The following is a 27,427-nucleotide window of genomic DNA, read 5'->3' as shown; positions in this document are numbered from 1 at the left end:
ACTATAAGATCATATTTTAAGTTAGATGCCATCTTTAGTTTTTGTTGTGAGGTGCTCCTTTGTATTCAGATCAGGCCTGAATATGATGATGTAGCACTTTGGGATGAAGATGCAGCCCAGAAGCCCAGCACTGGAGGCCAACATAGAGAAGACCTGCACGGCTACCATGAACTTCCCCTTTGTGCTCAGGTAAGTGGGAACAAAGGACACCCAAACACTGCAGAAGACCAGCATGCTGAAGGTGATCAGCTTGGCTTCATTGAAGGACCCTGGAAGCTTCCTGGCCAAGAAAGCCACCGTGAAGCAGATAGCAGCCAAGCAGCCCATGTAGCCGAGGGCACCATAAAACATGGCAACAGACCCTTCGTTGCATTGCATGATGATCTCTCCAGGCTGAGAGTGCATGTCAGACTCTGGGAATGGGGGAGACACCCCCAGCCAGATGGTGCAGATGATAACTTGAACACCAGAACAGGAAATGATAATGGAGTTGGCCAGACTCTTCCCCAGCCATCTCCTCACCTTGTTCCCGGGTTTTGTGGCCATGAAGGCCAGCACCACAGTGATGGTTTTAGCCAGTACAGAAGACACAGCAACCGAGAAGATGATGCTGAAGGCCGTTTGTCGGAGAAGGCAGGTCAATTTCCTTGGCCACCCAAGGAAGAGGAAGGAGGACAAAAAGGAGAGCAAGAGAGAGATGAGGAGGATGTAAGAGAGGTCACGATTGTTGGCTTTAACAATGGGAGTTTCCTGGAATCTAATGAAGATTCCTAACACAAAGCTTGTGATTAAAAATAAGAAGAGGGCAATGGAAACCAAGAGGATCCCCAACTTGTCTTCATAGGCTAGGAAGCTGATAATCTTGGGGACACACTGATCATGGTTCTTGCTTGGATGCTCATCTTCTGGACATTTGTTGCAATGGTCTGCATCTGCAATGATAAAGAGTTATTTCATTGTCCTATGATTTTTGTTCCATGTATCATACAGGTCTTTCTATTAGTCTCGATTCTTCAAGATGCCATAATATATTGGGTGACAGTGAGAGCCAGTGTGGTGTAGTGGTTAGGAGCGGTAGACTCCTAATCTGGGGAACCGGGTTCGCGTCTCCGCTCCTCCCCATGCAGCTGCTGGGTGACCTTGGGCCAGTCACACTTCCTTGAAGTCTCTCAGCCCCACTCACCTCACAGAGTGTCTGTTGTGGGGGAGGAAGGGAAAGGAGAATGTTAGCCGCTTTGAGACTCCTTAAAGGGAGTGAAAGGCGGGATATCAAATCCAAACTCTTCTTCTTCTTCTTATACCAGAGACCTAGAATGTCCTAAATCATGCTATTGAGACTCCTGGCTTCACTCTGTCTACCCTTTTAGGTCAGCCTCTTCTAGCTGGTGGTAATCAAGACTAGGATGAATATCTCATTGATAATTATTCGGTATGTACAGTACCTCTATATATTTTGTTTTACTTTATAACATTCATGCAGGTTGCTCAGTTTTGTTGTCATTCATTGCTAGCAATGCCTTCTAGTCCATTTCCAGCTGATGAAGACTTTATTCCGAAACAGTGAACTGTTCCGCATACACTGTCCACTTCAGACTTCCTTTTAAGACTTCTGAGAGACGTCTTCCTTTGACACTTTCATAGGACGTCTTCCTTTGAGAGACAGCTTGGAGTTCCTCACTATTCAATGACCTGTTTGACTCCTCATTTGACTCTTATATATACAACAGCTTAAAGTCACTTGTATATTTTGTGAGATGTAGTGTATGATAGATACATTATTTTGTAGTGGCGTATTGTAGTGACATTGTAATTAATTATATATCCACTACCAGTTATTAGCCAGCGTGTTGCATTTGCTTTGATTGTTACATTTTGCAACACAGGGGGTTGTGTTTGTCTTCTAGTTGGTGGAACATACCTTGTTCTGAAAGGGCTTCCTTTCCCTCTGGAATGCCTTACCTTCCTGGGTGGAGATGGTCCCATTGGGACACTGAGCACACGCATAGCAGCAAAGCGGCTTTCCTTCTTGAATCACTTTGACGTATCCAGAAGAGCAGCTTTTGCTGCACCTTGAATGTGGAAGTGTCTAACCATAAAATGAAGGAATATCAAATAAAAAGTGTTAGGGATGGGTCAATAAGCCACAGAACTGAGTAACAGGCAAAGAAAATACACAATCACACCTCATTTTACGAGAAAACTGCTCTACCTTCTGCCCCATAGAAAAGGGTCCTTGTAGATTAGACCAGAGACCCATTATTTTCTCAGCATGGGAAACCACCTATCATTGATCTGTTGTAAATGCATCCTCTAAACTGATATCAGCATCTAGCACTTCCGGAGGCGGCGCGTTTGGCAATGGCGGTCTCCTTCAGCTACTGAAGGGGAAGCTCCGCGGAAACGGGTCGTCCGCTACGGCGAAGCGGAGACCCACACCGGAAAACCACAGGCAGAGTGAGCCTGTTGCCGTGGGACTCGTCGAGCACCAGAAGCGCCCCCCAAAACGCAGAAGGGACCCCGTAAGGGGCCTCAGAACGTGGACGGGAGCGTGGTGCTGTGAGTCGATCGCTCTTTCCGTGTGAGCGAAGCCGCACAGCTGCTGTCGAAGAGCGCTGATCTTTTTTCCTGGACCATTGGAATTTGAAACAGCAACCCATGAGTAAAAGGGACTAAAATTAATCTAAATTAACTCTTAAAAATTTGGACAAAGCGGGAGATGTAACCAGGAAGTCCGTCTCCCTATCTTGCTGAAGTTTTAAAGCAAAGACCTTTTTCTGAAGCCTTTGAGAGGAGTTTAAACTTTTCTAACTTGGTGCATGAGCTGAACTGTCGTGTGGATCTAAGGGATTTACCCTTTCTTTTTCTTTTTCTTTTTTCTGGACTTTGATATTGGTTTTTTCCTCTCCCTGTGGATTTACAAATGTTATAAAGGAATCCAGGCACTTGACTGCCAGAATATTGAAGCTGTCAGTTTGCGGACTTTGCTATGTTGCAGTGAATTGCTACATCTGAGCTCTTGGACTAGTTATTTTGATACATTGTTTTTTGGCACTTTCCCTGAAACAGTGTTTAAATAAGGATTTACTCTGCTCCTAAAAGAAGACCTGAAGGTTTTCCTTTTGAAATATAGAACTGGCTGGACTTTGTTTGACTTTAGGGAAACGTTTTAAGTTTGGGAATAAGTTTTCTGGAAATTTTTCTTTGTTCCCTTCACGACTCCTTTCTTTCCCTCAAGATTTTTTTTTTGAACTCCCCCTACTGGATTGGATTAACAATTGCTTGTGACTGGTACTTTTCCTTTTTCTGCCTTAACTTGCTGTTTTCTCTCTGGGATGGTGGTTTCCCATGGGAAGATAAACAACTTGACCTTGGCACATAGACAGGACTGGAATGAGTGGCACTGGGAAAACAAGAGCTGCTAAAGCGAAAGCAAAACAACTTTTTCAAACAACATTGACTTCCCAGGTGCGTAGATCATCAGTTCCCACGGTTTTGGGAACACAAGAATTAGAAACTGAATTGACCCCACTAGAAGGCATGGCATCTGGAGGAAATGAATCAGTACTAGAAAAAATCTTGGAGAAACTGGAATCATTAGATAAAAAAGTGGACGCACAATCGACTAAGATTGACCAAAACACTGCCAGCCTAAATAAATTAACTGAACAATCCACCCTGCATGCACAATCAATTGGGAAGCTTTTTGAAGCTACCACACAGAATCGCAAGCTGGCTGAGGAGGCCAATCAGAAAGTGGATGCAGTGAAAAAGGAGGTCACACCTTTGCACAAACAGGTGGGTGAACATCAGGCCTACCTGTCTATGGTTGAACTACGCTCTAGGGAAAATAATCTGAGGCTTAGATCAATTTCAGAACTTCAGCAGGGGAATTTGATGGACTATTTGACCAAAGAATTTTCTAAGCTCTGGAATTTGGAGGAAGATAAAGACTTTAAAATTGTCAGTGCCTTTAGACTCGGAAGAGTACTGAAGAAAGACAGACCCAGAGACTGCTTGATTACTTTGAGATCTAAGGAGGAAAAGGAAAAAAATACTAGGCCTACACTACGGAAAGTCACTTGAAATTCAGGGCAAGAGAGCCGAAATCTACAAAGATATCCCTAAACAACTTTTGGATCTCAGAACCACCTACACAGAACTAACAAAATTGTTGAAAAGCAACTCAATTCTCTTCAGGTGGGAATTTACTCAAGGATTATCCTTTACATTCAGAGGGAAGAAAGTGAAAATCAGAACACCGGAAGATAAAGATAAATTTTTGCACGACTACGGAGAAGACCTTCTGAAAGGGATTACAGGGCTTGAGGCCTGGCCACCACCACCGCCTGGATCTACACCTTTGGGATCTGACGACCAGAAGGAAAAGCCCCTACTTACTGAATAACAGATTTTTCCAGGATGTCTCTGCAACTTCTTAGTTGGAACATTAATGGCGGAAATTCCCCCGAAAAAGGAGAAGGGTATTTCATATATTAAAGAAAGAACAATTGGACATTATTTGCTTGCAAGAAACACATGTGACTAGGCTCCATAGAAAGGTGTTAATCAACAAAAGATTAGGCCAAGAATTTATTTCATCGGATAGAGTTAAAAAAAGAGGAGTGGTGATTTATGCAAAGGAGAGCCTATCACCAAAATTCCTATTTAAAGATGAGCAAGGAAGAATTCTGGCAATTGAAATACAAACTCAAGGTGAAAAGTTTTTGATATTGGGAATCTACGCACCTAACGAAGGGAAATCGGAATTTTTCAAGAAGCTGCATGAGATGATGCTGGATTATCTGGACTATAGCAACATCATCATGATGGGAGATATGAATGGGGTGGTGTCTACAAATATGGATAAGTCACAAAGCCAAAACATTTCAAAAGATGGCAGACTACCTAAAACTTTCTTTGAATTGACTGACAATATGGACTTGATTGACATTTGGAGAACAAAAAACCCACTAGGTAGAGAAGGAACTTTCTTTTCTGAAGCCCAACTGTCATGGACAAGAATCGACCAAATCTGGATAATTAGAGGTCTGGCACCTAAGACTAGAAAAGTGGAAATCTGCCCAAAGACTTGCTCCAACCACAATGCAGTAAAGATGGATATGAGACTAACTACAGCCGGCTCCTTTAGATGGAGGATGAATGACAACCTGTTCAGAGATCAAGAGATTATCAAAAAGGCCCAAAAAACTTTGAATGACTATTTTGAAATAAATTTGAACACTACTGTGGAAAAAAGAGTAATCTGGGACGCAAGCAAAGCTGTTATGAGGGGGTTTCTGATACAACAGAACACCATAAAGAAAAGAGCACAGAATGAGAAAAAGGATAAGATCTTGGAGAAAATTAAGGATTGTGAGAAAAAGCTAAGATCGAAACTGAAGTCACAGGAGATTCTGAGAGAAATTAAACTTTTTCAAGCACAATACTCCAAATTGATAAATCAGGAAGTGAAGTGGAAAATCAAGTTAATGAAACAAAGATCATTTGAATCGGCAAATAAATGTGGGAAACTGCTGGCATGGCAGTTGAAAAAGAGACAAAAACCAAATACAGTGACTAATCTAGAGATGGAAGGGAGAAACATCCAGAATCCTGTGGAGATCAGAAAGTGTTTCCAGAGATACTTCAAACAACTCTACACTCAAGGGCCGCAAGATGAGACTGAGATAGACCAATTTTTGAGAAGGAATGGACTACCAAAATTGTCTCAAGAAAATAGGACAATCTTGAATTACAAAATAACACAACAAGAGATCGAAGGCGCCATTCAGAATATGCAACTGGGCAAATCTCCAGGGCCAGATGGGCTCACCTCCAAATATTACAAGATACTGAAAGACTACTTGATACATCCGTTAATGGAGGTTTGCAATGAGATTATGGAGGGGAAGAGGGCACCAGAATCGTGGAAAGAAGCTTTCATCACATTGATACCTAAATCAGAAACTGAAAAGACACAACTTAAGAACTACCGTCCCATCTCTCTCCTGAATGTGGATTCCAAAATTTTTGCTGATATTTTGGCAGGTAGACTCAAAAAAGTTTTAAAGGAAGTAATTCACAAGGACCAGGCCGGTTTTCTCCCAGGTAGACATTTGTTTGACAACACTAGAAACATTATTGACATTTTGGAACTTTTACAAACAAACATTAATACAAAAGCTGTGTTGATCTTTATAGATGCGGAGAAGGCCTTCGATAACATTTCTTGGAAGTTTATGAAGAAAAATCTTGAAGGGATGGGAGTGGGACGGGGGTTTGAAAATGGTATAGAGGCAATCTATTCAGAACAAAAAGCTAAACTGATAGTTAACAATGTGGTGACAGAAGAGTTTAAGATAGAGAAAGGAACACGACAAGGTTGCCCTATCTCCCCTTTGTTATTTATTTCGGTCCTGGAGGTGCTCCTAAACATGATCAGAGGGGACCGGTTGGTTGAAGGGATTCAGGTCGGAGCTAAACAGTACAAATTGAAAGCTTTTGCAGATGATCTGGTTTTGACATTGCAGGAGCCAGAATCTAGTACGAAAAGAGCTTTAGAATTGATTCATGAGTTTGGTCGGGTGGCGGGTTTTAAATTAAACAAGCAAAAGACAAAGGTTTTGGGGAAAAAATTGACAACTGAGGAATCAGATAGGTTTCAGAAAGAGACAGACCTAACAGTTGTTAAGAAGGTGAAATACCTAGGGGTTAATATGACTGCTAAAAATTTGAAACTATTTAAGGACAATTATGTAAAGTGTTGGACAGAAATTAAAAAGGACTTAGAAAGTTGGTCAAGATTAAAACTTTCCTTGTTGGGCCGAATTGCTGCAATTAAGATGAATGTATTGCCAAGAATGTTGTTTCTGTTTCAGACCCTACAGATTGTGGACAGAGTGGAATGTTTTACAAAGTGGCAGAGAGATATTTCCAAGTTTGTCTGGCAGGGCAAAAAGCCCCGAATAAAATTTAAAATACTAACTGACGCTAAGGAGAGAGGGGGGTTTGCCCTGCCAGATTTGAGGTTGTATTATGAATCTGCAGCTTTCTGCTGGTTGAAAGATTGGTTTCTCCTTGAGAACACTGATGTCCTAGATCTGGAAGGGTTCAATAATGCTTTTGGATGGCATGCATACTTGTGGTACAACAAGGTAAAAATTCATAAGGCTTTCAAGAGCCATATTGTCAGGAGGGCAGTGCTTAATGTCTGGGTAAAATACAAAGACTTATTGGAAAACAAGACCCCAAGGTGGTTGTCACCAATGGAAGCTAAGGCCCAGAAAAGACTCAATATGGAGGCCAAATGGCCGAAATATTGGGAAATACTAGAGAAAGAAGGAGTCACTTGGAGATTGCAGAGTTATGAGAAACTAAAGGACAAAGTGCAAAATTGGTTACACTATGCTCAGATTAAAGAGGTTTTCAAGCTAGATAAGAAAATAGGTTTCCAGGTGGAAAAATCGAAATTAGAAACTGAACTGTTAGAACCAAAGACTAAGGTACTTTCAAAAATGCACAACTTGCTGTTGAAATGGAATACGCAGGATGAAACTGTCAAATCAGCCATGATAAAATGGGCACAGGACATTGGGTATAACATTATGTTTGCTGACTGGGAAAAGTTATGGACCACCGGTGTGAGGTTTACGGCATGTAATGCCTTGAAAGAAAATATTATGAAAATGATATACAGGTGGTACATGACCCCAGCCAAGCTGGCAAAAATATATCATTTGCCTGACAATAAATGCTGGAAATGTAAGGAAGCTGAAGGAACATTCTTTCACCTCTGGTGGACGTGCCCAAGGATCAAGGCCTTCTGGGAAATGATTTATAATGAGTTAAAAAAGGTATTTAAGTATACCTTCCTTAAGAAACCAGAGGCCTTCCTTCTGGGCATTGTAGGCCAAGGGGTGTTAAAGAAAGATAAAACTTTTTTTATGTATGCAACAACAGCAGCAAGAATACTCATTGCAAAGTATTGGAAGACCCAAGATTTACCCACGCTGGAAGAATGGCAGATGCAACTGATAGAATACATGGAGTTGGCTGAAATGACCGGCAGAATTCGAGACCTGGGAAAAGAGATGGTGGAAGAGGACTGGAAAAAATTTAAAGACTATTTACAAAAACATTACAAGTTGTATGAATGCTAGGAGAATGCACGATCGAAAGAAACATGGCAGCAGTAATCTTATTGTAAGACATATGAAAATAAGTGAAAAGGACGTAATTTGAAGTAACATTATGTTCGAGTTAAGTAGTTTATTTTATGATAAAACTAAGCAAAAGTTGGAACATAATATTGGAGATTTATATAATAAGAATGGAAGTAAGGTAATAAATTGCTGCATGTAACGATATGAATGAGAACGCAGGGAAGGGAGATGTGAGGAAGTCTGAAGATTAGGAAAGTATGATTTTTGAATAACATTTACTCTAATCTGTATCTTTTTTTCTCTTTTCTACTTTTTCTTTATTCTATAACTCTATTTTATATCCTTGTATGTCATATGGTGATGGTAATCTGTATGTTTGGTGTTTTAAAAATCGCAATAAATATCTTTTTTTAAAATAAATAAATAAACTGATATCAGCATCTAGTCCAATCTGGGGCAAATTAAGCAATGAGATGGATGCAAAGCTTCACTGCCACATGGAAGATGGAGCAAGCTTGTTTTCTCCTGCTCCGGAGGGTAGGACCGGAACCAATGCCTTCCAGTTACAAGGAAGGAGATTCCAATTAAACACCAGAAAGAACTTTCTGGTCTCCATTGGGAGGTTGTGGACTCTTTCCCTGGCAGTTTTAAAGCAGAGGTTTGATGGCCATCTGTCATGGATGCTTTAGCTGAGATTCCTGCATTGCAGAGAGTTGGACTAGATGACCCTTAGGATCCCTTCCAGCTGTGCAATACTCTGATTCTATGAAATTATTTAGGATGAGAAGAGCCTTAATATTTACTGCAGTAGGGTGAGGGGCTCACTGGGTGTTTCTGCAAATAACACCCACCTAGTGTACTGAAGTGCTTTTGAATTATGGTGCTGGAGAAGACTCTTCAGAGTCCCATGAACTGCAAGAAGATCAAACCTATCCATTCTGAAGGAAATAAGTCCTGAGTGCTTACTGGAAGGACAGATCCTGAAGCTGAGGCTCCAATACTTTGGCCACCTCATGAGAAGAGAAGACTCCCTGGAAAAGACCCTGATGTTGGGAAAGATGGAGGGCACAAGGAGAAGGGGACGACAGAGGATGAGATGGTTGGACAGTGTTCTCAAAGCTACCAGCATGAGTGTGACCAAACTGCAGGAAGCAGTGGAAGACAGAAGTGCCAGGCGTGCTCTGGTCCATGGGGTCATGAAGAGTCGGACACGACTAAACGACTAAACAACAATACTTTGGCCACCTCATGAGAAGAGAAGACTCACCTGAACAAGCTGCGCAAGCTGCACAATGGCATCTTCGTCAATGCTGAAGCTTTTGTCTGGAGGTGCTTGCTGCTTGAGACTCCCAATTTTCACAGAAGCCACAGAAGTGTTGGGCCACACCACCCTGGTAAAAATATCAAAGTTGGCGGCCAACTCCCCATCCCCATCCATGGTGGCGTTGTAAGATCCAAAGTTCCTCAGAAATGAGTGGAACTAGAACGACACATGGATAAAAAGAACATCACTTCAGTGTTTCCCATTAGGGGATGGGACGAAACGTGAGGTTCTTTTATTGGAAATTATGTTCCTTTGCTCTGATTGTAACCAAATCTTGCACAACGGTTCCAGAGATCAAGCTTTTAGCACCGGATTCCGACCATCCCTGGTTGTTCTTCCTGCTTATTGCTGGTGTTGTCAGAGAAACAAAACTCTTCTGACTCTGGGGAGGCGGCCATGGAGGCTTTTCTGCACTGGATCACCAGATAAACCAATTCTGCCTCAAAAGCTCACTCCACTCCTCCTGCAGCTTGAATGGACAGCCCCTTCCCCTCTCTTCTCTTTATCTCCCTTTTGCTTGCTTGCTTTCTGGGCTTAGTGGGGAAAGCACCCGCTGGTTGTGGCACCTGCTCGATTCCCCCACTGTTACCCTGTGATTCTTGCCACATTTTCCACTTCTTATTTTTTATCAATTTTCCAAATGATTACAAATCTTGCCGGATTGCTTCAATTTAATACAATGTAATTTAATTCCAAAACTGGCTTCCTGCTCTCCTTATAAGATATGTCCATGATGATCCCCTGTTCCTACTCATAATCCTAATCAGTCTCTAGATGACTCCCCCAGTATTTAGTGAAATTATCATCCATAAGCTTCCCCTTTACATCCCTGCATACAGCCAAAAAAATCAAATAAACCTTAATATATGTTCCACAACAGCAAATGCGGTTTCTTTTTCCAAAGTTTGGTGTTGTATCCCAGCTTCATATATTTTTCATATATCTATATAACAATGTATGGGAATTATTCCTGCATTGCAAGGGGTTAGACTAGATAGCCCTTGGATCCTTTCCAACTCTAAGATTCTATGAAATGTAACTGATTATAGTTCCTGTATCATATTATATATTTCTTATTGTAATTCTTGCACTTTCCTTCTTCCTCTTTCCCCCCCTTTCCCTTTCATCGCTTTAATACACACACACGTTAAATTTGGCCGCCTTAGAACTTCCTCCACCATGGGTTAGAAATATAAGAAAAGGTTGTTGCTTTTTCTGTAGCAATGCCACCCCCAACCCGCCAAAAACAAACAAGCCCTGATTGGTGAGATAACCTTCCAAAATGCATAAATATTGAAGAAGTGGAGAGTGGTTGTGGGATCTCCACAAAGCCTGTTCTGAATAATGATAGAACACTTTTGCACATTTCATTAGTACTATCAGTGATGGAAAAAGGAATACCTGCCATGGCTGTAGCCTCTGAAGCCTCTGCCCGTCTCCTCCACCCATCATTGCCACCTGCTTGGATCTGGATGAGTAAGCAGTATTTAAGGCATGTGCCACAACATACACACTGCTATAGATGTTGTAATTGTCTGGAGAAAGACTCTGCACAAGGATATCCAGGGGCAATTCCCCTTTTTGGTCACATCTGAGACGTTCTTTCGCAGAAAACAAGTGCTTCGAAATGAAACAATCAAATATTGTCCGCCAGTAAGGAACTAAGCAACTGAAGTCAAAATTGTCATGTTTTAGGGCAACCTCTGTCTGAATTAAGAAGGAAAAGAAACAGTGGCGGTGCTGGAGTTGTAATCTCCAGTCAGACAACGTTGGGGTGATGTCCCACAAAGCAGTTGTGATCCAGACTTTCCCCTCAGTGGACTGTAGCCACAATGTGAGTATTTGATTTATAAAGAATATTCCACTGAAGAAAGAACGAGTCTCTGCATAGTGAACAAATACATTGACTTGTCTCCATGTGAGAAATGAATCAACATCAATTTTCACTTCATACTGAGTCATTTCTGGGATTCTGTATGAGACGGCAGCACAAATCCCATTCGAGGTGAGCATAGGGGTCAAGGACCTCACGAACCTTTCTCCATTGTCATTGTCTGGAGCAAAGAGACCGATCCACGTCCATCTGAAATGCAGGAGCAACTTGACAATCCCTGTGTATTGGTGGTCATCTTTGGGGAGCATCCGGTAGAAAAAAGGGAACTGAGTTTTATCATTGATGTCATGGGAGACAAACCCATAACTAACCTGGATGGGAACAGAAAAGAAAAGTGTTTTGCTTGGCTTTGTTTGAATTTCCTGAAATACAGGTCTCCTCTCCATAACATAAGATTCTGTCAGTCCAGATGGACAGGAGGAAGGAAGGAAGGAAGGAAGGAAGGAAGGAAGGAAGGAAGGAAGGAAGGAAGGAAGATTGCTACTAACAAAAACTTTCTCCCTCAGACAGCCAAACTTTAACATTTTAAAGCAAAGTGAAATTAGACTGCTCCCCAATTCACACCTGTGGGATTTTGTAGATGCCCAACATGTTCAAAATATGGAGAGAGATTTCAGAGTCTGCACCATCTAAAACAGCCAGCAGGTTATTCTGCCTTCCACACCTGTAGTTTGGAATACTTGCATGACCGGTATAAAGCAGCTCTACCATGGCGTCGTATGTGATTCTTGCATTGTGATAGTTCTCAAAGATATTGTAGCCCAGGGTGATGTTGGGCAAGAGCCTGGGATTCTGATTGATCTCGTGGATGGCGAGCAGGAAGGCCAGATTGTGGAGTAAAATTGTTTGTTCTTCTCTGCAACAAAACATACATCTCACACGTCACCCTATATTCAATAATATATGTGACAATCATAGAATCAGAAAATGGTAGAGGTGGCAGGGACCCCAAAGTCTAGGCCAACCCCCTGTAACACAGGAATTGCTGATGGCCATTCATCCAAGTGACCCATCGCATTTGCAGTCTCCTCTTGCTGAAGACCCTGATGTTGGGAAAGATGGAGGGCACAAGGAGAAGGGGACGACAGAGGACGAGATGGTTGGACGGTGTTCTCGAAGCTACCAGCATGAGTTTGACCAAACTGCGGGAGGCAGTGGAAGACAGGAGGGCCTGGCATGCTCTGGGGTCCATGGGGTCACGAAGAGTCGGACACGACTAAACAACAACTTGCTCAAGGCAGCACATATGTGCCATACCTCATGCCCCCATTTGACCCTGATAATAACTCTTTGATGTAAGAGAATCCACAGGAGAGCCAAAGACTCCGTTGCTGAGTGCTGATGTGCACGTACATCTCCTCAGTCGAAATCCCAAAACTCTAGCCACTACATTGCACTGCCATGATGTACATTGCAGAAAGGGTGTGGGCTTGGGGAATTTGCCATTTGAAGGGCATTTACAACTACTATTCTATGATTGTATGATTTCTAGACAGTGAAAGCACCTTGAATTTATTTTAGGAACAACGCCCATGCTTGATCAGAATCAGAATCCCAATTGCCAACCCTGAGTGAAATGTTTCTTTATTAGTTTTTTTGTATACCACCCTTCACCTGAAGATCACTGGGCGGTTTACGACATGAAAATACAAAATGAGAACACAAAATACCTATTAAAAACAAAAACAAACCAGTAGTCCCCCCTCCCACAATTTTTTTTTAAAGGCCATAGAATGTTAATCAGCCGAAAGCCTTGGTTAAAGAGGAATGTTTTTGCCTCACCATTTTATATTGCTATAGGTTTTAAGGGGAACCCCTTCGCCGCCGCCCCCAAACCAAAGGGAGAATGCAAGCTGCAGAGGATTTCCTGGGCTGGCCTATGCAAAACACCCTGGTCTAGCTAGGAACATCAAGGGCTATTGCGGGACACTGGCAGTGCAAGAGAACTTTACCTGAGGTGTGAGCAGAGACTGGGGATTTGGTATTTGAGCTTGCCAGAGTAACTGGGTGTGAAGGAGGAGTTTGGGGGAAAGGTTGCTGGGAGGAAGAAGGAGGAAGAAAGGCTGGGATCCATCTTTGGCAGAGGTTGCTAGCAGAGATGCTTTGGGCTCCAGGACTAAGGTGGGGTACAAGCCCCTCTCAAAAGGACCATGAACTCTCTCCATGCAGACCGAAGGTGTAAATATGTGAATAAACCATTTTTCTTAAAGCCACAATAGCCTCTGCTGTGCCTCCATTTTCCAAAGGACAACAGACCCTGTGTGAGTGCCTGGTACCCCATGAGCTCCTGCTACCACTAAGCAGAGAGGGGGGTGGCTCAATCTTTAGCTACTTAGAGGGCAATTGACACCCGAACTTTGAAGCAGCAAGGAATAGGTCATGCAAATCAACACCTTTTAAGAAGAAGAAGAGGAAGAAGAAGAGTTTGGATTTGATATCCCGCCTTTCACTCCCTTTAAGGAGTCTCAAAGCGGCTAACATTCTCCTTTCCCTTCCTCCCCCACAACAAACACTATGTGAGGTGAGTGAGGCTGAGAGACTTCAGAGGAGTGTGACTGGCCCAAGGTCACCCAGCAGCTGCATGTGGAGGAGCAGAGACACGAACCCGGTTTCCCAGATTACGAAACTACTGCTCTTAACCACTACACCACACTGGCTCTTAAGGAGTTGGGCTCAAAGAATCAGTGATATAAACAACCGTTGCCATGGGAGACCCCAATAAGTGTTTCCCTGTCAAAGTGGGCTGTAGCAGGTTACTTTCCCTTCCCTTATTAAATGGCTGCAATCCAAGGAGGAAAATAACCTTTAATAGACAGGGTGTGTGTGTGTGTGTTTAAATGTGTGTAGGTGTGAGAACCTCTAAGTGGTGTACACAGTGTACAATTCAAAAGCAAGATCCAAAGACTTTTCATGTATGCGACAACAGCAGCACGGATGCTATTAGCCCAGAGATGGAAAGAAGACAAAGTTCCTATCAGAGAGGAATGGCAGATCAAGCTGTTAGACTATGCCGAAATGGCAAAACTGACCGGAAAGCACAGGGACCAAGAAGACGAAAACTTCAAAAAAGAATGGGGGGGATTTATAGTCTATTTAGGAGACCCCTGTAAGCAGATGAAAACATTAGCAGGATTTTAATCTCACTTGTAATGTTACAAATACTATGGACAGACTATGGCATAATATGCAGTTGAAAACGTCAACATTAGAACCCATGGCGGGGATGGGGGGGAAGTCTCGAGATTCAGAGAAATCTCTTTATATGGATATGTATTGGGTTTTGTTAGGGATGTGGGTGGCACTGTGGTTTAAACCACGGAGCCTAGGACTTGCCGGTCAGAAGGACGGCGGTTTGAATCTCCGTGACGGAGTGAGCTCCCGTAGCTCAGTCCCTGCTCCTGCCAACCTAGCAGTTCGAAAGTACATCAAAGTGCTAGTACATAAATAAAATAAATGAAAGCAAGATTTATTAAAATGAAAATGCAGCTTAAATCTGAAAGAACAACAATATAAAATCAAATAAAACAGATATTGAGGGGATTCACACACATACATCAGGATACAATTCTTACAGGTCATAGATTATTGTCTGAATTGAACCTTACCAGCTGGTGAAAATAGGCTCATTGCATGGCGCTGGAGTGTTCAAACTGCTCCATTCCAGAATCACATCCCTACTGTAAAATGGAGATATACGAAGAATCTGGGATTTAGCAGGGGCTGATGCAAAGAATGCCCATTGTCTCTTTTAAAGAGGCTTAAAGCATTAGATTACAGTTTGAGTACTATTAAACCCATCCCCACATAATTTACTTACGGTCTTATGTGGATAAAAGGATCCTGGGAGAAAGAGCCCGGCCGGGATGCTCCACTTAGCATGGGAATAATCCCACCGATGAGATGGTCTCCTGCTCTATAATAGTCCCAGGGATCATATCTATCTCTCACTAAATTCAAGGGGCATTTTCGCTTCAACATCCCATAGGCTGTACTGAGCAGCAGCAGAAGCAACATTTTGATGGGAAAACGTGCTGCTGTCACCCACCCTGTTTGTGGCTCTTCTCTTCAGAATCGCCAAAACCCTCTTTCAAGACCAAAGCTGCAAGAGGGACTTTGTTAATACAGATGGAGTTCAGGTAAGGGCTTCTCATCCAGGGGGGTTGATACTAAGCTTCAAACTGACAGCATCCCTGCCCGCCTCAAACCCCAGTCCTAGCTCTCAACAGTGTGCAGAATCAACATATTTTCAGGCAGGATGCAAAAAAAATTGTGTACAGTTATTCCTGATTCTGCTGTTTCTGTTACTGGTCTCAAATGTGATCTTCAGAGAAATCCCTTGAGCTTTGGCAGAATCAGATAGCCAAATCACCATTATTTCCATAATGATAAGGGAAAGACTTGCCTCTGCCATGAACCATGAATTATTTGTGTGGCTCTTTCTGCCAAAACTCTCCAATGATCCAGTGGGCAGGGGAGATTAGCAAACGTGGACAGAAGATTACTGAAGAAAAATATACCCTTACGAAAAAGCGCCTCCTCTCCCACCCAGTAATACTGATGTAAAATAGAATGTCCCTTATAAAGCCTTATAGGTCAAAGCCAGCATTTTGAGTTAGGACAGGAAATAATTGAAGAAAGCAGAGTCATTTGTCACAAGGAAAACACAGGATGAATAATTTAGCAATTTGCAAATGTGGACCCCAGTAATGTTCAGCCATTTCAGGTGGTTCCTGGAGATAGAAAATGTGAAATCTAGGGTAATGACTGTTTCTTGGGGGGGGGGGGGGATAAAATGCAACCAAAAGATATTTCAGAATTAGATTTAAATGATGTTTATCTATTTTTGAGTAAAACAGTTTTGGCCAGCCCAAATCACATCTCCTCACCTACAGGACATTAAATATATTTCCAGATTAGGTACTCAAAGCACATGGAAGCTACAGCTGGAATTGCAGTCGACTTTCCACACTTGGGAGGGGTCCATTTTTCCTATGAATACAGCTATCTTCCATCTTCCCTAATAATTGTTACATACACATATGATCAGAGAAGGGTAAGGTACATTTCATGAGTGTAGTCATTATTGCTGATCAGTTACATACGTGCTTTAGTGCATTACTAAAGAGTGATTACCTAAACAATGTCTTTTTAATTTTTATTTTTTAATACTTCAGGTTACACTTTTAAAGTAGATTATCTGAGATTCGGTACCAGGAAAATATGTGTCAGAAGCCAGGCTGCCATGTTGATAACACAACACACAAGTCGTAATAAGCTTGAAGATTTATTGCAATACAAGCACTCAGGCTCGGACACCTATCCACAGATCTGACTTATGAATCATATGACCCTTCTGGGGAGTGATTCCGGGTATGGCAGAATATCTGGAACATATGCCCTTTCCGTTTCCAGGTTTGTTTTCTGTCTAAGATCTTTCCCATACATCTGCTCCTTGGATGAATTAACTCTCCTTCCGGTGTGGAACTGCTTTACCCGCTCCCGCATTCTGACATTGCCTGTGTCACTTGAGGGAGTCAGTTTCTCTCTAGCACACACTGCATTCCTGTCCTTCTCACAGCAATGGAGAATTGATAAACTACTGTCTGGGAAGAATGCAAGCCTCTCTCTTGTTGGCTGCTTCCCTACTCCTCTGGAGTTCTTATACCGTGTGCAGAACTGTTAATGACAATAGGCAGATATATAATTTCTCCTGTGGAACCATCTCACATAATTGAGAATTCTAGGGAACCTTGCACTTGTTTAAAGACTTTAAAAAAACTCTTTCAGCATCAGATTTTTACTTTTGTTTTATTGTTAAATATGCCTTTGTATTCAAATCAGGCCTGTGTAGAATAATGTAGCACTTGGGGATGAAGATACAGCCCAGAAGCCCAGCACTGGAGGCTAAGATAGAGAAGACCTGCACGGCTACCATGTATTTCCCCTTTGTGCTCACATAGGTGGGCACAAAGGACACCCAAACACTGCAGAAGACCAGCATGCTGAAGGTGATCAGCTTGGCCTCATTGAAGGACCCGGGAAGCTTCCTGGCTAGGAAAGCCACTGTGAAACAGGTGGCAGCCAGGAAGCCCATGTAGCCAAGGGCAATGTAAAACATGGCAACAGACCCTTCGTTGCATTGCAGGACTATCTGTCTAGTCTGAGAATGTGTTTCAGAATCTGGGAATGGAGGAGAAATTCCCAACCAGATGGTGCAGATGACAACTTGGAGACTAGAGCAGGAAATGATAATGGAGTTGGCCAAACTCTTCCCCAGCCATCTTTTCACCTTGTTCCCTGGTTTTGTGGCCAGGAAGGCCAGCACCACAGTGATGGTTTTAGCTAACACAGAAGAGACTACAACTGAGAAGATTATGCAGAAGGCTGTTTGTCGGAGAAGGCAGGTCACCTTCTTTGGCTGGCCAATGAACAAGAAGGAGAACAAAGAGGAAAGCAGGAGGGAGGCAAGGAGAACGTAGGAGAGATCCCGGTTGTTGGCTTTGACTATAGCAGTGTCCTTGTTTTTAATGAAGACTACTAACACAATAACCGTGGTTAACGACAAGAATAGAGCAAAGCAAGCCAGGAGAATCCCCAAGTGTTCTTTATGTGATAGGAAAATGATAATCTTGGGAACACATTTATCTCGGTCGTTGTTTGAGTACTTATCTTCTGGACACTTGGTGCAATGTTCTGCATCTGAGGAGGAGAAAAAGAGTTGATTTGGGCTCAGATGCTGATGTTGGGGAGGTAAGGAAATAAGAATGTGTAATAGGGAAAGCAATGAAAATGTTAGTTGTTGAAGGTCTGCACATTTATCCTGCCTTTCCTGCAAGGAGTTGGAGCTTGAGATATTTCTCATTCTGGTTTCCAAAACAACTTTATGATGTTGGATAAAGCTGAGAGGTAATACTTATTTTTAAATAATTTCCTCTAGCTCAATTCCTGGATTTAATAATAATAATAATAATAATAATAATAATAATAATAATAATAATAATACATTTTATTTATACCCTGCCCTCCCTGGCCAGAGCTGGGCTCAGGGTGGCTAACACCAGTAAAATTACAACAAAAACATAATGGGGGGGAGGAACCAATTTAAAATACAGGTTAAAATACCATTTAAAATGCAGCCTCATTTTAAAAGTAGCCCATAGATGAAAACCATAAGGGGAGGGAAACATAAGGGTCAGACTGAGTCCAAACCAAAGGCCAGGCGGAACAGCTCTGTTTTGCAGGCCCTGCAGAAAGATGTCAAGTACTGCAGGGCCCTAGTCTCTTGTGACAGAGCATTCCACCAAGTTGGGGCCAGTACTGAAAAGGCCCTGGCCCTAGCTGAGACCAATCTAACCACCTTGCGACTTGGGACCTCCAAAATGTTGTCATTTGTGGACCTTAAGGTCCACCGCGGGGCATACCAGGAGAGGTGGTCCCATAGGTTTGTGGGTCCTAGGCCGCATAGGACTTTAAAGGTCAAAACCATCACCTTAAACCTGACCCTGTACTCCACCAGGAGCCAGTTGCTAAAGCACTGGATGAATGTGATCCCACGGTAAGGACCCTGTAAGGAGCCTCGCCGCGGCATTCTGCACCCGCTGGAGTTTCTGGGTCAGTTTCAAGGGCAGCCCCGCGTAGAACGAGTTACAATCATCAAGCCTGGAGGTGACCGTCGCATGGATCACTGTGGCCCAATCTGAAGACATTGAACAATGGAGAAGTCAACAAAAGACCTAGATTCAAAAGTGTCTTTAGAATCTTCACACAAAATGTCTCTGGGTAACTCTCCACCCTCCTTTGATTCTCCCAAGGCATGCCTTCTCCCCTGGAGTCACCCACCTTCCTGGGTGGAGATCGTCCCTTCCACACACGAATCACAAGCATAGCAACAAACTGGCTCTCCTTCTAGAACCAACTTGGCATATCCAGGGCGACAGCTTTCAGTACATCTGGAGCGAGGCACAGTCTAACCATAAAGAGAATGAGGTGCATTAAGGGGAAAGTGTTAGCAGTATTTGTCTCTACTGTATTCGTAGATTTGGAAAAGGAACCATAAAGATTTCTAGCCCCACTAACCCCATCCGTTTTTCTTTCAAGGAAAACACTCTTGATGCAAAACAGTATGGCAGAGAAACCTCTTTGGTGTATCTGCTTACTCTGAGTTTTGCCACACTTCAAGATTTGGGTAGTAGATAGGTAGCCGTGTTGGTCTGCCATAGTCAAAATAAAAAAATTCCTTCCAGTAGCACCTTAAAGACCAACTAAGTTAGTTCTTGGTATGAGCTTTCGTGTGCATGCACACTTCTTCAGATACACAGTGTACTGCTACTGGAAGGAATTTTTTTATTTTGACTATGGCAGACCAACACGGCTACCTATCTACTACTGGAACCATGGAAGGCACCACATTGAGCCGTACGAAATGGAAGTCCATCAACCTCACCAAGAAACTGTGTATCTGAAGAAGTGTGCATGCACACGAAAGCTCATACCAAGAACTAACTTAGTTGGTCTTTAAGGTGCTACTGGAAGGAATTTTTTTATTTTTTCAAGATTTGGGTCATCTCTCACATGGCTATGCTGGGTGAATTCTACAGAGTATAACATTTGTAGGTGAGAAAAAAGCAGGCCCTGGAAAGAGATGGGTGCTGTTGCCTTCACTCCCCGAGTGAACTGAATCTGGATAGTTGTCCTATCTCAGTATCCCAGAATTGTAGTACTTCCTTGACCATCCCAGATCCCTTTCATGTCTGTGCTGCCTGTGGTAAGAGGGAGTGGTAGTGGCTGTTAGGATTTCTATCCATCCGTGCTGCTCCAGCAGTAGCACTATGTTGTTTATATCATGTGAGTGTCTGAGAGCATGAGACAGGAAGTCTCAGTACTGTTGGAGTACTGTTGGAAGTTAGTTTCACTTCTGTTTCTGATGCTGTTCTGTACTGGTGCTCAGAGAGCACAGACATGCTGATGAAGTCTCTGTATATAGACTGTAAAATAAAGTAGTTTTAGAACTACGATTAACTCTTTCTTCTGCTATGATATGCAAGAAAATGAGTGTGCTCCTCTCAGGAGGGAGGGCTCGCTTATTAGCGGTCTCTCTGGACTGAGGGAGATTTATAGCCAGGGAGGGCCACCGGAGAGACGTCCCGGAGTCTTGGGAAGTTGGTGGCCTTCCTGGGTGAATTTCCAACAGTGGCAGCTTGTAATCGGTAGTTAAGACACAACTGGTCAAACTTACAAGGCCATTTTGCAGCAGTTGCACAAGGAAGAATGGAAGCAGAGTCAGCCAAGCTATGAAGCAGGTGTGGTTGCTGCTTCAGGTTTCAGAAGGTCTCCCCTGGTGGCACACCCATGGGCGCAGGTTGTGGAGAAGCACTGGCACCATCAGCACTGATTTTGGGGCAAGATCACAGCCATTTGGGACAAGATCAGCCTAAATTGGTGTGATCTTGCCTAAAATAGGCACCAATGGCAGCCTTTCTGCCAGCAGATGATGGGCAGTGTGTGTAGCAGCAGGAGGAGCAGGTAGTTGGTGGCAGGAGCAGTGGCAGCAGCAGGACAAAGTGGCTCTTCCTGTCTCACCTTAAGTGGCGAAACAGGATGCTCCATCCTTGCCTACCTTGTTAAACTGCTTGGGCCACTCAATGACCTCTGCATTAATAGTAAACTTTATCCCAGTAGATGCTTCTCTCTCTAGACTCCCGATTTTCACTCGAACAAGAGACAGATTAGGAAACATCACCCAATTCTCAATATCAAAGACAGCGGGCAGCTCCCCATTCTCATCCAAACATAGTCCACCCCTGGAAGTATTCAAACACTGGATCTCTTTTAAGAAAAGGTGAAGCTGGAATGACAGGGGAAACACCAGTGTTAAGAAACCATGAAAACATTGTGTATATCATAGTCCTGCTCAACAGGGGTTGGTGGACACCTCATCTTATCAGCCCTATTCAAGCATTCTGTTTTTATTAGAACATTTATATACAATTTCATATAAAATAATAAGGTGCAATACAGAAAATGATCAATACAAAGTACCCCCCCAAAAAAGTTTTAAAGTCTAACCAATATAGAAAAATAAAATACAGTACATCTCACCATAATGGAGAAGACTGTAACCAGGAGGTCTGTATGCCTGCTCAGTCTGTGTTCGACTGTTGATGGGCAACTTCAAGGCCCAGCAGAGACAGAGGAGGAGAGGAGGAGAGTTCAACCTCAGCTAAGAAATCTGTTTCTTTCTAAGGTCACCAGGGAAGAAGCACAATATTGGAGTGGGGAGTGTTCTGAGATAATCAGCATGGGCAGAAAGGATGGCTTTCACCAGGAGTATCACTAATTAGATTTGTCTCTTAAAATGGAAAAAAACAATTCTCACAATTAAATTTGATTTGAGAAAAGGGGCAATGGATTGCGGTTTGCAAAAAAGGAAAGGAAATACCTGCCATGGCTGTAGCCTTTGAAGTTCCAGCCTGTCTCCTCCACCCCTTATCAACATCTGTTTTGATATAGATAAATATGCAGCATGTAAGGCCTGAGCCACAGCGTGAACATTAATATAAGTGCCATAGCTGTCTTGAGACAGGGCTCCCTCCAGCTGCTCCTGGGGCAGAGTCTGCAGTTTGTCCCCTTCTCTGCACCTTGCCCAGCCTCTCACAGCCAACACATGTTTTGAATATGAACAATGAAATACTTTCTCCCAAAAATGCTTCAGAAGGGAGAAGTCTGGTTCACAGTAGTCACGCTGGGTGCTTCTGAAATTGCTCTTCATCACAAGGGAGACAGAACCATGGATGTACTTGAAGAAATCTGGAGAAAAAGACCAATTCAAGTTGATGTCCTGAAAAGCTGTTGATATCCAGACTTTTGCACCAAATTCTTTCTCAAATATGCTTTGAAATGAGATGATTCGAAACCATCCCATGCGAGTGTTTTTATAGAAAACAAATACACCAACTTGTCTCCAGAGGTAAAATTCTTCACTCAGGCTGATTATTTGTTGAGGATAATTTCCTGCTAGTCTCTTTGATAAGGCAACACAAATTCCATTCTTGATCATAAGGTATGTCATGGCACTCACAAACCGTTCTCCACCATCATTGTTTGGAGCAATGAGGCCAATCCACATCAATCCAAAATGTAGCAGCAACTTGACAGTCCCCAGGTACTGAGTTTCTTCTTTGGGGACCACCCGGTAGAGAAAGGGAAACTCAGTTTTATCCTCCAGAACCTGAGCAATAAAGCCATAACTGATCTAGTGAGGAAAGGAAGAGATTAAGTGCTTTCTTTTGCTTGCAGTATAAAGAAAAAATGCATTTTCTTACCAGAATTGAGAAATATCTGACAAAAAATGTGCCGGCTGGGACTGATAGGAGTTTTAGTTTGAAACATCTGGTAGGTGCCACATTGGTTAAGGCTGAGGGGTTTTTTTGGGAGGGGCAGGAGAAGAAAAGACATACAAGATGACCCTCAGGGTCCCTTCCAACTCTCCAATTCTATTATCTATAGCTCAGGATCCACCTGCCCTTCGTAAAGTCTCTTCTGGACTGCCCTAAAGAGAAAGTGGGATTTTATGCAGCCGACGATGTGCACTGTCTCTCTAGGCCACCTCTTCATACCTGTGGGATTTTGTAGATGCCAGACATGGCCGAAATCTCTTTCAAGATTACAGAATTGGCCCGTTCAAGAACAGCCAGAAGGTTATTCCATCTTCCACAGCTATAGTTTGGAATATTGCTTCCACCACCTGCAAGCAAGTCTATCATGGCATCAGAAGTCATCCTTGCATTGAAATAGTTCTCATAGAGGTTGTAGGCCAAGGAGATGTTGGGCAAGAGCTTGAGGTGCTGGTTGACCTTTTGCACGGTGAACATGAAGGACAAGGCGTGCCAGTTGTACCATGTTTTTGTGCTGCAATAAATAGATCAGTTAGGAGATGTCACAGAATCTTAGAATTTGAGAGTTGCAAGGGACCACGAGGGTCATCTGGTCCAACTCTCTGCAATGCATGGATCTTTTGCCCAACCCTGAGATTAAGAGTCTCATGCTCCACCAACTGCACTATCCCAGCTCTTAACTGCCACTTCAAATAATGAAAGCAAATAGTGGTCTGTATGTCCATTATGCAAGAAAAAAATGGAGATGCATGCTCTATTGCAGAAGCATAGAACCATGCCGCAGGTGTGTGTGAAAAAGCTGAATAGTTCTTGTTCATATTGTGGTGATCTGACTTCAGTGATGAGGGAGTCCCTGGACTGTATCATTTTATTTAAAGCATATTTCCCCCCTGCTCTTCTGCCAAAAAAAGTGACCCAGAGCACCCTAAATTTTCATTTTTAAGACAGTCTCTGTTCACAGGCATATAGTTTAAAAATACGTAACACAAAAGGAAAAGAGTTTGGGATGGTGGCAGAAAGCTTAAATTCAGGTAAGAAATAGTTTTGTATGGTCTGCTGTTGAGCTGCAGTTGCATTTCTTAGAGATGATAGTAACTGGGCAATATATAAATTGTCCAATAAAAATATAATATTGACAGCTTGGAAATTGCCTGAGTTCTGTGCCACCCTCACCTCCCTCCTGCTGGCGAGACAATTCCATGCATGCTTTTAATCCTGCTCAGATTCATTTGAATTATTCTGTTGCCATCTTCCAAAGGCAGCAGAGCAGCATAACTAGGAGTGAGCTACACCAGGGAAGACCTAGGGAACAAAGAAATAGGACATTGGGGAATCTTTTCCTGTACTCCAACTCCAATCTACCCAAGCCAGCTACGACAGTCATAGAATCACAGGACTGTAGAGTTGGAAGGTAACCCAAGAGTCATCAATTTCAACTCCCTACAATGCAGGAATCTCAACTAAAGCATCCAGGGATGATGGGAGCTTTAGTCCAACAATGTCTGGAAGGCCACAGGCTCCCTGGTCCTGAGATGGGGCTCTTTCCTTATGAAATAGGAACCATTGGAATGGTGGCAGAGAAATATGGCATCCCACTTCCTGCTACTTACTCCTTAATCCTGGTGAAGGGGATCTGGGAAAATACATATGGAAGCTGTTCAATAATATATTTAGGAGATATGATCCCGCTAATGAGGAAGTCTCCAGGCCGGTAGTAACTGAGTGCCTCATTTTGATCTCTAATCAGATTCAAGGGACATGTTGCCTTCAGGTTCTCACAGACTCCATGGGGCATAATTAGCAACAGAAGCAGCAGCAGAAACAGAAGGAATCTCCCTCTGTCGATGCCACCACTACCTCCTTTGTCAGTGGTTCTGCTCACATCCAGGGCCAGCTAATTCAAAGAAGCCGAAAACTCTTGCAACACCAAAGTTACAGTGGTTTTCCCAGTCTGGGTGGTATTCAACAAGGGCTTCAGAGATATTAAAAGTCACACAGCAATCACACATTGCCTCTCAACTGCACTAAATCTTGACTCAATCTGTCTTAGGGACAGGAATTAGAATCATAGAATCATAGAATCATAGAGTTGGAAGAGACCACAAGGGCCATCGAGTCCAACCCCCTGCCAAGCAGGAAACACCATCAGAGCACTCCTGACATATGGTTGTCAAGCCTCTGCTTAAAGACCTCCAAAGTAGGAGACTCCACCACACTCCTTGGCAGCAAATTCCACTGTCGAACAGCTCTTACTGTCAGGAAGTTCTTCCTAATGTTTAGGTGGAATCTTCTTTCTTGTAGTTTGGATCCATTGCTCCGTGTCCGCTTCTCTGGAGCAGCAGAAAACAACCTTTCTCCCTCCTCTATGTGACATCCTTTTATATATTTGAACATGGCTATCATATCACCCCTTAACCTCCTCTTCTCCAGGCTAAACATGCCCAGCTCCCTTAGCCGTTCCTCATAAGGCATCGTTTCCAGGCCTTTGACCATTTTGGTTGCCCTCCTCTGGACACGTTCCAGTTTGTCAGTGTCCTTCTTGAATTGTGGTGCCCAGAACTGGACACAGTACTCCAGGTGTGGTCTGACCAGAGCAGAATACAGTGGCACTATTACTTCCCTTGATCTAGATGCTATACTCCTATTGATGCAGCCCAGAATTGCATTGGCTTTTTTAGCTGCCGCGTCACACTGTTGGCTCATGTCAAGTTTGTGGTCAACCAAGACTCCTAGATCCTTTTCACATGTACTGCTCTCAAGCCAGGTGTCACCCATCTTGTATTTGTGCCTCTCATTTTTTTTGCCCAAGTGCAATACTTTACATTTCTCCCTGTTAAAATTCATTTTGTTTGTTTTTGCCCAGTTCTCTAATCTGTCAAGGTCGTTTTGAAGTGTGATCCTGTCCTCTGGGGTGTTAGCCACCCCTCCCAGTTTGGTGTCATCTGCAAATTTGATCAGGATGCCCTTGAGTCCATCATCCAAGTCGTTGATAAAGATGTTAAATAAGACCGGGCCCAAGACAGAACCCTGTGGCACCCCACTAGTCACTCTTCTCCAGGATGAAGAGGAACCATCGATGAGCACCCTTTGGGTTCGGTCAGTCAGCCAGTTACAAATCCACTGAGTGGTAGCAGAGTCAAGACCGCATTTTACCAGCTTCTTTACAAGAATATCATGGGGCACCTTGTCAAATGCCTTACTGAAATCAAGGTAGGCTATATCCACTGAGTTCCCTTCATCTACCAGGCTTGTAATTCTGTCAAAAAATGAGATCAGGTTAGTCTGACATGACTTATTTTTCAGAAATCCATGCTGACTATTGGTGATCACAGCATTCCTTTCTAGGTGCTCACAGACTGTTTGCTTAATGATCTGCTCCAGAATCTTCCCTGCTATTGATGTCAGACTGACTGGGCGGTAATTATTTGGGTCCTCTCTTTTCCCCTTTTTGAAAATTGTTCTCTGCATGCACTTTATTTTTCAGGCACAGTAGAATTAATAGCCTTACGCTGTTGTTGATCTCGGTGTTTAGGCAACCTCCAAAAATATCTCGAGCTTTTAGAAAAATACATCACTGTAATTTTGATAATTACAAGTTTCTCATCTACAACTTTCTTGAGACTCCAATGGCAGAAGCAGAGCTGGAGAAAAACATGTTTGCAATATGCATCTCCAAAGTCTGACATGACTCAATGAGGGTGGGTGGTTGCGACGGAGATTTGTCCTGAATTTTGGTCACAGGAACCTAAGAAGATCCTGGCAGCTGGATCAAACCAAAGTCCCATCTAGTCCAGCCCCATGTATCTCCCAGTGGTGAATAATCTCTGGGAAGCTCACGTTCAGGGCAAGAAATATAGGGCATGAGCATATAAGACCCACAAAAAAATAGGGATGGGAGCAAATATACATTATACTGAAGATTCAGTCAGGATCAAGAGTCTATGTCCGTGAGAGCTATGCTCTTCACTTAAAAACAATCATGTGTCCAAAACAATAGCAATCTCTCACCCTTCCTTAGTCTGGGGTCCCTTAGGAGACTGCAATTGAGAACATCGTAGTGTAGAACATTGGAGCAAGAGGACGCTGAATTACACATAAAAAAGGCTATGCCTTAAATAAAATTTAGGACCTCATTGATTCCTGTGTAAAAGGGCAGAGGGAATTCTCATATGGAAAAGGAACATTAAACGCTTCCTTTGAAATGTACAGTTTAATATTTATTCCTTAGGATTACTATTGTGCCCACATGACAAAAAATTGGGGAAACAAGCATTTTCTTCAAAATGTCAAGGTGTCATAAATAAAGCAAATGTGTGCATAAGTGTTTGCATGGAACTAAAACTCATCCCTGGAGTAACTGATAAACAGGAACATTGCGGAGGACAGCTAGATCGTTTACCAATTTAATCTGCCACTCTGGAGTCAAGAAATCTAGTTGTTATATGGTCAGGTCACAAACAGAGTAAAGCTGGAGGGCACCTGTAAAGCTGGAGGTGCCCTGCAGTCATCACTGTCCACAAAAGTGCCAGGAATTCAGCCTACACTCGAGTAGGACCCTGGCAGAGACACATGCCTGACTGGCATGTTCCCTCCCTCCTGGTCGATCGTTCAGGAGCTTCATAAGCTTTCTTCAGCCTGAACATCACAGCAACTG

At 43.0% G+C, this 27,427-nt stretch overlaps 1 protein-coding gene across 1 annotated transcript; it reads right to left on the bottom strand.

Annotated features, from left to right (window-relative positions):
- Window positions 1-21: 21 nt before the first annotated feature.
- Window positions 22-24,568, bottom strand: LOC308579742 (vomeronasal type-2 receptor 26-like; the record flags this gene model as incomplete). Its single annotated transcript, XM_081180675.1, has 6 exons — window positions 22-932; window positions 19,220-19,346; window positions 20,997-21,224; window positions 21,819-22,631; window positions 22,996-23,287; window positions 24,384-24,568. The coding sequence occupies 6 exons, from the start codon at window positions 24,566-24,568 to the stop codon at window positions 22-24; spliced, it is 2,556 nt and encodes an 851-aa protein (XP_081036801.1).
- Between the last annotated feature and the right edge of the window lie 2,859 nt (window positions 24,569-27,427).

This window comes from Podarcis bocagei (assembly GCF_964188305.1).
Source record: "Podarcis bocagei genome assembly, chromosome: 2".
Taxonomy (NCBI): Eukaryota; Metazoa; Chordata; class Lepidosauria; order Squamata; family Lacertidae; genus Podarcis; species Podarcis bocagei.
Note: the sequence above shows the minus strand (reverse complement) of the source record. Positions and strands in the feature narration are given on the sequence as shown.